This window comes from Hemitrygon akajei, chromosome 2 (assembly GCF_048418815.1).
Source record: "Hemitrygon akajei chromosome 2, sHemAka1.3, whole genome shotgun sequence".
Classification (NCBI taxonomy): domain Eukaryota; kingdom Metazoa; phylum Chordata; class Chondrichthyes; order Myliobatiformes; family Dasyatidae; genus Hemitrygon; species Hemitrygon akajei.
In genome coordinates, this window is record NC_133125.1 from 162,873,295 (window position 1) to 162,886,337 (window position 13,043).

At 40.3% G+C, this 13,043-nt stretch overlaps 1 protein-coding gene across 9 annotated transcripts in view; it reads left to right on the top strand.

Annotated features, from left to right (window-relative positions):
• Positions 1-11,500, top strand: part of LOC140717616 (muscle M-line assembly protein unc-89-like) — a 173,639-nt gene extending 162,139 nt beyond the window's left edge. For all 9 annotated transcript variants that reach the window (XM_073031196.1, XM_073031239.1, XM_073031252.1 and 6 more), the window contains 2 exons: positions 7,972-8,067; positions 10,993-11,500. In XM_073031196.1, coding sequence (XP_072887297.1) covers positions 7,972-8,067; positions 10,993-10,997 — 101 coding nt within the window. In that variant the 3' untranslated portion in view covers positions 10,998-11,500. The remainder of the gene's footprint in view (positions 1-7,971; positions 8,068-10,992) is intronic.
• The last annotated feature ends 1,543 nt before the right edge of the window (positions 11,501-13,043 follow it).

The following is a 13,043-nucleotide window of genomic DNA, read 5'->3' on the forward strand; positions in this document are numbered from 1 at the left end:
AGGGAGTTGAATCCCCAAAACATCACCAATATGCTTATGTATCATAATCCAAAATTCTTGAATTCTGGGACAGGACCAGAGCGCATGTACTAAGTCCCCTTTGTTCACCTCACAGCACCAGCATTCAGGGGTATTTTTCAACCCTAATCTATGTAACCTTGCTGGAGTCCAATAAAAATGGTGTAGAATCTTAAACTGAATCAGTTCTCTTGTCGTTGTTTTGACATTTTTACAAATTTTCTCCCACTCGCTCGTCTCAAAAGTCATACTGTCTTTTTCCCATGCTCTTTTAAGACCAACTGAAATTTGTCCCCAGAGATTTGTATTAACGCTGAATGATAAGTTGAGGCTTTATGACCTTTACCATACGCAGCCAGTACAAAAGACAGTATATCATAGTAACTCGTGGGGGTTGCTGTGTAGAACCAAAAGCCGTATGTAGCAATTGACACAGTTGATGATATCTCCAAAACTGTGACCTAGAGATGTCGTGCTGTTGGCTTAATTAATTAAAAGATTTTAAACTATCACCATTATAAAGGTCTCCCAATTTACAAACCCCATTTCCAGAAAAGTTGGAATATTTTCCAAAATGCAATAAAAACAAAAATCTGTGATATGCTAATTCTCGTGAACCTTTATATAACTGACAAAAGTAGGAAGAAAAGATTTTCAATAGTTTTACTGACCAACTTAATTGTATTTTGTAAATAAACACAAATTTAGAATTTGATGGCTGCAACACACTCAACAAAAGTTGGGAGAGTTAAAATAAGATTGAAAAGTGCACAGAATATTCAAGTAACACCGGTTTGGAAGACTCCACATTAAGCAGGCTAATTGGTAGCAGGTGAGGTATCATGACTGGGTATAAAAGTAGCGTCCATCAAAGGCTCAGTCTTTGCAAGCAACGATGGGCTGTGGCTCACCCCTTTGTGCCAAAATTCATGAGATAATTGTTAGTCAGTTCAAAAGGAACATTTCCCAATGCAAGATTGCAGTGAATTTAAGTCTTTCAACATCTACAGTACATAATATTGTGAAAAGATTCAGAGAATTCAGAGACATCTCAGTGCGTAAAGGGCAAGGTCAGAAACCACTGTTGAATGCATGTGATCTTCGAGCCCTCAGGTGGCACCGCCTAAGAAACCGTCATGCTACTGTGACAATTATAGCCACCTGGGCTCAGGAATACTTCGGAAAACCATTGTCACTTAACACAGTCCATCGCTGCATCCAGAAATGCAACTTGAAACTGTATTATGCAAGGAGGAAGCCATACATCAACTCTATGCAGAAACAGCGGCGAGTTCTCTGGGCCCGAGCTCATCTCAGATTGACTGAAAGACTCTGGAACGATGTGCTGTGGTCAGATGAGTCCACATTTTAGCTAGTTTTCAGAAAAAATGGGCGTCGAGTTCTCCGTACCAAAGATCAAAATGACCATCCTGATTGTTATCAGCGAAAGGTGCAAAAGCCAGCATCTGTGATGGTATGGGGGTGCATCAGTGCCCACGGCATGGGTGAGTTGCATGTATGTGAAGGTACCATTGACTCTGAGGCGTATATTAGGATTTTAGAGAGACATATGTTGCCATCAAGGCGACGTCTCTTCCCGCGACGTCCATGCTTATTTCAGCAGGACAATGCCAGACTACATTCTGCACGGGCTACAACAGCGTGGCTTTGTAGACACAGAGTGTGTGTGCTTGACTGGCCTGCTGCCAGTCCAGATCTATCTCCTATTGAAAATGTATGGTACATCGTGAAGAGGAGAATCAGACAACGGAGACCACGGACTGTTGAGCAGCTGAAGTCTTATATCAAGCAAGAATGGATAAAATTTCCAATTGCAAATCTTCTACAATTAGTATCCTTAGTTCTAAAATGATTAAAAAGTGTTATTAAAAGGAAAGGTGATGTAACACAATGGTAAACGTGTTCTGTCCCAACTTTTGTTGAGTGTGTTGCAGCCATCAAATTCTAAATTTGCGTATGTTTACAAAATACAATTAAGTTGGTCAGTAAAACTATTGAAAATCTTTTCTTTGTACTTTTGTCAGTTAAATAAAGGTTCATGTGAATTAACATATCACAGAATTTTGTTTTTATTGCATTTTGGAAAATATCCAAATTTTTCTGGAAATGTAGTTTGTAATTATACCTTTCCCTTACCAATCCCTCCAGAGAAAAAGGGGACTTATCAATACACAAATTTGGATTCATCCAGATACTCGAGGCTTCATTCAAATATGGATTAAATTTAAATTATCTGGCTATCTTATTCCAGAACAAATGCATATGCGATATAATTGGATAAGACCTTGCCTCAGGAGGTTTTTTGTTTTTTAGACAAACATTGTAGTGGAGGAATGGGGGGAAGAGCAGAATACTCAATATGATACCAAGGAGGCGCTCTCTCCGGAGGGAGAGACCAATGTGATAAATGCTTAAGAGTAAAGGCACAGTAATAGTATATTAACTTTGGCAAACCTAAACTCCCCCCTTTCAACTGGCAATTGTAATTTGTTAAAGTATAAGCATGGGTGTTTATCATTCCAAATAAAAGCCTTAATTATTTTATCAAATTGCTTAAATATGTTAATGGGATTTGAACTGGTAATGATTGGAACAGATTATTAACCTTTGGAATGCTATTCATCTTCAAGGCATTTACTTTTCCCGACATTGACAAATGCAATGATGACTATCTGTCTAAATCACATGAAATTTTCTGTAATAATGGATCAAAATTTACCTTTACTAAATCCTTCAGTTGAGGGGGAAAGTTAATACCTAAATATCGTATACCCTTCTTTGGCCAGGGTAAAAAGCAGATGCAGGGTAATATGCAGTCCACGGTAGTGCTTCCGATTTTGTCCAATTAACCTTATAACCTGAGAATCTAGAGTAAGACTTGATAATGTTAAAAAGAAATGGCACCGACTGACTAGGGTCCAACACAAATAATAAATATCCTCCGCATAAAGCATCAGTTTATGAACCTGTCCTCCCACAGATATCCCTATAAAGTTCTCATTCTCTCTGATAGCTGCTGCCAGGGGCTCCAAAGCCAGACAGAACAGTAGTGGAGCTAGCTCCTCCACATAGCATTTTAAAAATTCCACTGTAAATCCATCTGGGCCAAGAGCTTTCACAGTAGGTAAGGTCTTCATCACTGATATAGTTTCTTCCAATGTTATAGTGGAATCAAGGTATTGTTGTTGTTTTGTCAACTTAGGTAACCCTAATGGCTTCAGAAAGTTATCAATTTCTTCCTCATTAGAGTTGGAGGTTGATGTACATAGGTCCTTATAAAACTCTTGGAATGTGTCATTAATATCTTAACTGTTGTCAAAGTATCCCCTGTTGCTGACCTAATAGCTGGGATGATAGATATTGATTGTCTCTGCTTTATACACCTTGCCAGCTTCCTCCCCGATTCAAATTGCCTTTGTCTTGCCCTGAAAAGCCAAAATTCTACTTTCTGGGATAATATTAAATTGTAATGATATTTCAGCCGTGTTAGTTCTCTCAAATCTTTGGATGACATCCGTTGCTTCAATTTTGTCTCAATCTCTTTGATTTTATTTTCTAACTTTGTAATTTTCTGATTATTCTGTTTTTTAATATAAGAAGTATGTTGAATAGTATATCCCCTCAAAACTGCCTTCAGGGCTTCCCAGTCAGTCCCTGCTGAGGAGGCCGTAGGTGTATTTATCTCTAAATACTCCTTGACTTGTTGTCTCATAGCTTGCCTAACTATTGAATCTTGTAACAAGGATGAGTTAAATCTCCATCTACAAGAATGCATTCTCTTATACTGAGGTATTGTCTCTAGACAAACCCAACCATGATCTGATATTATTACATTCCTTGACTTCTCTAGTGCCTTTAACACCATCCAGCCCAAGATCTTAAGGCACAAACTAACGGAGATGGGAGTAGACTCTCACATGGTGGATTGGATAGTGGACTACTTGACAGATAGACCTCAGTATGTGCGGTTGGGAGACTGTAGGTCTGACACGGTGGTCAGCAGCACAGGGGCGCCGCAGGGAACCGTACTCTCTCCGGTCCTGTTCACCCTGTACACATCAGACTTCCAATATAACTCGGAGTCCTGCCATGTGCAGAAGTTCGCTGATGACACGGCCATAGTGGGGTGTGTCAGGAATGGACAGGAGGAGGAGTATAGGAAACTGATACAGGACTTTGTGATATGGTGCAACTCAAACTACCTGCGTCTCAATATCACCAAGACCAAGGAGATGGTGGTGGACTTTAGGAGATCTAGGCCTCATATGGAGCCAGTGATCATTAATGGAGAATGTGTGGAGCAGGTTAAGACCTACAAGTATCTGGGAGTACAGTTAGATGAGAAGCTAGACTGGACTGCCAACACAGATGCCTTGTGCAGGAAGGCACAGAGTCGACTGTACTTCCTAAGAAGGTTGGCGTCATTCAATGTCTGTAGTGAGATGCTGAAGATGTTCTATAGGTCAGTTGTGGAGAGCGCCCTCTTCTTTGTGGTGGCGTGTTGGGGAGGAAGCATTAAGAAGAGGGACGCCTCACGTCTTAATAAGCTGGTAAGGAAGGCGGGCTCTGTCGTGGGCAAAGTACTGGAGGGTTTAACATCGGTAGCTGAGCGAAGGGCGCTGAGTAGGCTACAGTCAATTATGGATAACTCTGAACATCCTCTACATAGCACCATCCAGAGACAGAGAAGCAGTTTCAGTGACAGGTTACTATCGATGCAATGCTCCTCAGACAGGATGAAGAGGTCAATACTCCCCAATGCCATTAGGCTTTACAATTCTACCGCCAGGACTTAAGAACTTTTTAAAAGCTATTATTAATGCTTTTTGAGATAGTGATTTAGATGCATATCATATTTTTTACTGAGTTAAGTATTGTATGTAATTAGTTTTGCTACAACAAGTGTATGGGACATTGGAAAAAAAAAAGTTGAATTTCCCCATGGGGATGAATAGAGTATCTATCTATCTATATTACCAATTGCACATTGAGACACAGACTGAATAAGTGACTTGGATATAAGGAAGAAATAAATCCTCGTGTACGTCTTATGAACTGCAGAAAAAAAATGTGTAATCCCTCCCATTGGGATTCATAAGATGCCAAACATCCACAAGCCCGAGGGCATTACACATTTTTTGCACCATCACAGTGAGTTTTGAGGTTCTATATGACAACATCTTACTACAGTCGATGATTGGAATCTATTCATTCATTCAGGTGCCTTGCTGTTTGGCGTGGGCGATCATGTCTCTCCATCCATCATGATCCCTGACCCTCCAAATTATAGTTGTTGCCTCCCCTGTTTCTAACCGTGATGTTATTCCATCTCTCATTTTCATTCTGTGTCTGCCTCTGCTTCTTTTTTCTTCCAGCTTTCCCATTGTAGCTAAATGTTCTAACTCTCTCTTCATATGATGTGTCCAAAGAATTTTGATTGCTGTTTTCAGATATTTTTAAGTAATGTACGTTTTGTTTTTGTTCTCTTTGGATCCATTACCAAATTAAAATCTCCCCCGAGTATGATATCATAAGCTCCAATAGAATGTAACTTTCCTTGAAGATCAACAAAAAATCCTTCATCTTCTGTATTATGTACATATATGTTTGCTAAAATAATATGTTGCTTCTGTACTTCTGACAAAATAATAAGAATTCTCCCTGCTTCATCTTTGATCTGTTTCTCACATCTAAACTGCAACTGCCTATTGATAAGTGTTATAACGCTCCTGCTCTTAGTTGACCCTGCACTAAGAAACATGATCTGTAAAACCTCCCCAGTAGCTTTACAGGTTCCTTTGTTGATAAATGTGTTTCCTGTAGAAATACCACATCCCATTTTTGTCTCCTAAGCTTATTCATTACTTTTCTCCTTTTTATAGGATTCTCAGTCCATTAACATTCCATGTGGTGAAACATATGTTATCTGAATTAAGAGAAGTCATAGTTAGGACAATCAAACAAATACACTACAATATTTTGACACTGACTCATAAACCTCTTTTTAAACTGAAAAGTAACAAAGTGGTGCGTAAAACTCTCCTGCATGCAACAGTGGCCAAAGAACATGGCCAGACGTCCTTTCCACAAAGAATTATGGTCCATGAAATGCCCAGACCAGTTTTAACTGCTCAGAAACAATGCCGGTGCAATTTTACAGTCAACATAGCATACTTAACAGTATGTCAGCCCTAGTGAGATTAAGGTAGCTTCAGTACAATACAATCCGGCAAGATTTAAAAAAAACAAACACAACCCAACTCGCATCTTGCTCAACTTAACTAGCGTAGTTAGAGTCCCCCATCTCCTCAATAAATTTTCTTGCTTTACGTGAGCACTCAAGAACCTTGAAACAGTGCTGAGTCTCTATTCTTAGCTTGGCTGGGTAAAGCAGCGCAAAGCTCACCTTCTGCCCCCGAAGCATCTTCTCACATTATTTAAACTTCCCTCATTTTATTTGTGTGGGTCTGGAGAAGTCAGGGAAGATCATAAAATGATTGTTGTCCCAGGAAAATTTGCCCTTGACCCTTGCCGCTCGCAGCACAAAATCTCGATCCTTTGACCTAAGGAACCTTGTGATGATGGGCCGAGGCCTATCTCCGTTACTGGGTCTAGGGCCCAGCACTCTGTGTGCCTGTTCTATTTCAAACTTTTCCTCCCGATCGCCGACAAGCTCCAAGACTAGTTTATCCATGCATGCGATGATATCCTGCCCCTCTTTTCCCTCTGGAATGCCGATGAATTGGAGATTGTTGTGCCGATTACGGTTCTCCATGTCCTCTAGTTTATCTGTTAGCTGGTCAATAACCGCTTTGGTAGCCAATGGGTTGGCTTCTCGTTCCCTCGCTGCCACCTATAGATAGTCAACCCGCTTCTCGACATCTACGAGGCTGGTTATCAGTGATGACAGCTTTGACTCCACTAACAATATGGATGGGCATATATCTTCAAGGCCTACTAGGTCATCCGAGATTGTTTTCAAAGTCGCATATATGTCAGCGAAGTCATGACTCGCCTCTTGTTGGTCTCCCTCAGATGATGGTCCTCTGCCATTTTGATCAGAGGCCATCTGCTTGCGACCTCAAATGCCTCTTAATATCTCCAGAAGCCTTTGTTTTATGTTGTTTTGACATCTTACACAGACAGTAACACTTTAGAGCTGCAACAGTGATAAAATGAAACGTCGATTGTTTACTCCAGCATTTTGTGTGTATTGCTTTGATTTCCAACAGCTGCAGATTTTCTCTCGTTTCCAAAGTGATATGGCCACAGGGGTACTCTACACAGGCTGGTTAACCCCTTTCCCCTTCCTGACTGTCACCCTGTTTCCAGTGCCTGCATCTTGGGTGTAACTACCTCTCTATATGTCCTATCTATCAGCCCCTCAGCCTCCCGAATGATCCCGAGTTCATCCAGTTCCAGCTCCAACTCCTTAATGCGGATTGTTAGAAGCTGCCACTGGATGCACTTCTCGCAGGTATGGTTGTCAGGGACACAGGTCCCCCTGCCCTCCTCATCCTGCAAAAGGTACATTCAATTATCTTGCCTGACATTTCTACTGTTACACTGAAAAAATGTAAAGAAGCGGCAATAAAATACCTCACCCTACAGCTTTTTAAACCTCTGACTGAAGCCTCTCCTCACTGAAGCCTCAAAAAGATAAAGCCTCATAATCTCCACTCTTAACTCTGTCGACTCCAATGATGACTGCATTATTTTAACTTGTTCTTGCTAATCGGTCCAGAACGCTGATTGGCCACGGCTCAAAGCTCCAAAACTACTGTGAGTCACATCCTTTTGCACTCGATCAGCAAGCCCGAGTGAATTATGTCTTCTCAGATTTCTGATCACTCAGATTGTGTACTGTTCAAAGCAAAATTAAGTAAAATAAAATTTATGGAAGTTAATTGAAGACCAAATCTTCTGTTGTAGATCATGAAGCCCATTACAGAGCTCGATATGGGTTGTTTCCAGCTGTTCTCCTGGTCTGTACATCGGTGCTTGTTTTCAATGTGCGATTAGTGTATGGTGAGTATTCGTGTTCTGGTAAACCTCCGTCCTTATCCATCGTGTGTGTGTGATATATGGTTAATTTGTGCACAGTGTGATCTCCGAGTTGGCATTTGGACAATCCAGTTTGGACATTAGTGGCAGATAAATATTAGACAGGAAGAACTTCCATGTTGTTCTCCTGCCCAATGGTATCTTTAACACCACTTAGTGGGCAGGTGATGGGCCTTGCCCAAATGGCTCATTCATCAGGTCAGGGAGCATTGAGTGAGTACTTCCCTAGATGAGAGGTTTAGATGGGGTGGAGTTTGTTAGGTGTGTTCAGGAAGGTTTCTTGACACAATGTGTAGATAAGTCTACAAGAGGAGAGGCTGGACTTGATCTGATATTGGGAAATGAACCTGGTCAGATGTCAGGTCTCTCAGTGGGAGAGCATTTTGTAGATAGTGATTACAGTTCTATCTCTCTAACCATAGCATTGGAGAGGGTTAGGAGCAGGCAAGTTAGGAAAATGTTTAATTGGAGTAAGGGGAAATATGAAGCAATTAGGCAGGAACTTGGAAGTAAATATTGGGAGCAGCTGTTCTCAGGGAAATGAAAAGCAGAAATGTGGCAAATGCTCAGGGGATATTTGTGTGGCATTTTTTATAGATAGCTTTCTATGAGACAGGGAAAGGACAATAGGGTACAGGAACCGTGGTGTACAAAGGCTGTTGAAAATCTAGTCAAGAAGGAAAGAAAAAATTATGAAAGGCTCAAAAAACTAGGTAATGATAGGAATCTAGAAGATTATAAGGCTAGCAGGAAGGAGCATAAGAATGAAATTAGGAGAGCCAACAGGGGCCATCTGAAGGCCTTGGCAGACAGGATTAAGGAAAACCACAAGGCATTCTATGAGTATGTGAAGAGCAAGAGAATAAGATGTGAGAGAATAGGACCAATCAAGTGTGACAGTGGAAAAGTGTGTATGGAACCGGAGGAGATAGCGGAGGTACTTAATGAATACTTTGCTTCATTATTCCCTACAGAAAAGGATCTTGGCAATTGTAGGGATGACTAGCAGTGGACTGAAAAGCTTGAGAATGTAGATATTTAGGATGTGCTGGAGTTTTGGAAAGCATCAAGTTGGATAAGTCACTGGAATCGGACATGATGTACTCCAGGCTATTTTGGGAAGCGAGGGAGGAGATTGCTGAGCCTCGGGCAATGATCTTTGCATCATCAAAGAGGACAGAAGAGGCTCCACAGGATTGGAGTGTTGCGGATGCTGTTCTCTTATTCAAGAAAGGGAGTAGGGTTAGCCCAGAAATTATAGGCCAATGAGTCTTATTTCAGTGGTTGATAATTTGATAGAAAAGATCCTGGGAGGCAGGATCTATGAATATTTGGAGAAGTATAATATGATTAGGAACAGTCAGCATGGCTTTGTCAAAGGCAAGTGATGCCTTATGAGCCTGATTGAATTTTTGAGGATGTGACTAAACACATTGATGAAGGTAGAGCTGTAGATGTAGTGTATATGGATTTTAGCAAGGATAAGGTACCCCATGCAAGGCTTATTGAGAAAGTAAGGAGGCATGGGATCCAAGGGGACATTGCTTTGTGGATTCAGAACTGGCTTGCCCACAGAAGGCAAAGAGTGGTTGTAGACGGGTCATATCCTGCATGGAGTTCGGTGACCAGTGGTGTGCCTCAGGGATCTGTTCTGGGACCCCTACTCTTTCTGATTTTTATAAATGACCTGGATGAGTAAGTGGAGGGCTGGGTTAGTAAATTTGCTGATGACATAAAGGTTGGGGGAGTTGTGGATAGTATGGAGAGCTGTCAATGGTTACAACGGGACATTGATAGGTTGCAAAACTGAGCTGAGAAGTGGCAGATGGAGTTCAACCCAGATAGGTGTGAGATGGTTCATTTTGGTAGGTCAAATATGATGGCAGAATATAGTATTAATGGCAAGACTCTTGACAGAGTGGAGATTCAGAGGGATCTTGGGGACCGAGTCCATAGGACACTCAAAGCTGTAACACAGGTTGACTGTGTGGTTAAGAAGGCATACGGTACATTGGACTTTATCAATTGTGGGATTGAGGTTAAAAGCTGAGAGGTAATGTTGCAGCAATATAGGACCCTGCTCAGACCCCACTTGGAGCACTGTGCTCATTTCTGGTTGCCTCACTACAGGAAGAATGTGGAAACCATAGAAAGGGTGCAGAGGGAATTTACAAGGATTTTGCCTTTATTGGGGAGCATGCCTTATGAGAATAGGTTGAGTGAATTTGGCCTTTTTTCCTTGGAGCGACGGAGGATGAGAGGTGACCTGATAGAGATATACAAGAGAGGCATAGATCATGTGGATAGTCAGAGGCTTTTCCCCAGGGCTGAAATAGCTAGCACGAGAGGGCATAGTTTTAAGGTACTTGGAAGTAGGTGCAGAGGAGATGTCAGGGTTAAGTTCTTTACACAGAGAGTGGTGAGTGTGTGGAATGGGCTGCCGGCAGCGGCGGTGGAGGTGGAAACGATGGGGTCTTTTAAGAGACTCCTGGATGGCTACATGGAGCTTAGAAAATAGAGGGCTGTGGGTAAAGCCTAGGTAGTTCTAAGGTAGGGACATGTTCGGCACAGCTTTTTGGACTGAATGGCCTGTGATGTGCTGTAGGTTTTCTGTGTTTCTATGTTGTTCTCCTGCCCAATGGTATCTTTAACACCACTTAGTTGGGCAGGTGATGGGCCTTGCTCTAATGGCTCATTCATCAGGTCGGAGAGATTTACTGCCAATTCTCTGATGTCTGTCTCCCTCCAGCTTGTTCCTCTCCACTTCTCATGACACCTTGTTCAATGTACTAGTACAGGCTACCAGCGCAGTGAACATTGCCTCCCTGCCAGGAGGGTCTCATGTTTTAATATGTGTGCTTGTTCATGTTGACATTCTCATGCCCACAGGTTGAAGAGGCTTCTTCAATAGAGACCCCGCCCCCACTCACTAGGACAATGGCAGCAGGTCCACTGGAAGACAACCACCTCCCAATTCCACTCCAGTTCACATTATCCTGGTTGGTGCCATTCCTTCTGCACTGGTGACAAGGTCCAGGAGTTCCCCATCAAGCTTACACTGTGCAAACCACTTCTCCCTGGGAGCTGCAGCATCTCTAAGACATGAAAGGAATTTCAACAGTTTTTTTCATTGCACTCAGCAGAAATTTATCCCAAATTAAACAAAGGATCCCAGGAAAAGATGGACTGAATTCAGAAGGCACATGGTAATATGCAAGATTTATGGTGCACATCAGGGAAGAGAGTGAGCAAGAGCTGAAGACAAAGGAGAAAATTGGAATAAACTGGTTTCTTCAGGCTGGAAGACGCAACTGGTGGAATGTCCCGAATCATTTCTTGGCCTTCAAGTATTTATTAATTAGTTGTTTATTGTCATATGTAGAAATACAGAAAAGGACTCAATGCCGTCCATGTATATCATTTCAAAACATTATACTAATGGAGGAGGGGAAGGAATGTAATGTGCCCAGTTTGGCAATGATGAAAAAATAGTTCACTCATGAATTCCTGGTTTAATTGTCTGTTTTTGAATCAAATTATACATACAAGATGTAATTTTTAAAATTTTTCCTTTTTAAATTAAAGTTTCTATTTCATTAGCTTTTGGCATTAACATTGTTTGACCCAGTTTATCTCTTAAATAGGCCTTTAATTGAAAATAACAGAAAAGAGTGTTATTTGATATTTTATATTTATTCTTTAATGGATCAAACAACATCAATATACCTCCTTCAAAACAGTCACCTATATCTCTTATCCCTTTTTGAAACTAGTTATATAAAAGTTGGTTATCCTTTGTAAAAGGAATGTCTATTTTGAATTAGGGTTCTCTTTGCTAATAAAGATTTCTTTATCTCATCATCCACATTTACCTTATTCCATTAATCGATCAAATGTTTTAATATAAGATATTCTTTCTTTTCCCGTATCCATTTGGATTCCCATTTATATATATAAAATCTTCTGGTATGTTTTCTCCTATCTTATCTAACTCTATTCTAATCCATGCCGGTTTTTCTTCATCAAAAAAAGATGCAATAAATCTAAGTTGATTTGCTTTATAATCATTCTTAAAATTTGGGAGTTGTAACCATCCTAGGTCAAATTTACATGTCAATTTTTCCAACAATATTCTTGACATCTTACTTTTCCAAAGAAACTTCCTCACACATTTATTCAACTCTTGAAAAAACTTCTGGGGCAGTTGTATTGGTAATGTTTGAAATAAATACTGTAATCTAGGAAATATATTCATTTTTACAGCATTAACTCTACCTACTAATGTTATTGGTAACATCATCCATTTATCAAGATCTTCTTGCATTTTTTTCAATAATGGCAAATAATTCAATTTATATAAATTCTTTATATCATTATTGACTCTTATACCTAAATATTTTATACCATTTGTCGGCCATCTAAATTGAGTTACTAATCAACATTGACTATAATCTCCTTTAGTAAGGGGTAAAATTTCACTTTTATCCCAGTTTACTTTATACCCTGATATATTCCCATATCTAAAAGATAATTTATGCAACAAATGCAATGGGTTTGTTAAATAGAAAAAGCATTTGCTAGATTGGAATGGGAATTTTTATTTAAGGTATTGGAAAAATATGGGTTAGGAAAATCTTTTATAAAATGGATTAAAACCTTAAATACTAGTCCCAAAGCTAAAGTAGTGACAAATGGTCAAATTTCAACATCATTCCAGTTAACAAGGTCAACTAGACAAGGCTGACCATTATCACCTGCCTTATTTGTATTAGCGATAGAACCATTAGCTGAATTAATTAGAACCGATCCAGATATTGTGGGCTTCAGAGTTAACCAGGAGGAATATAAGATTAATTTATTTGCTGATGATGTTCTGACCAAAGCAACTGCCACACTCATTTCCTCCTTCTTTTGTGCCAGTTGAATTATGCTAAGTAATC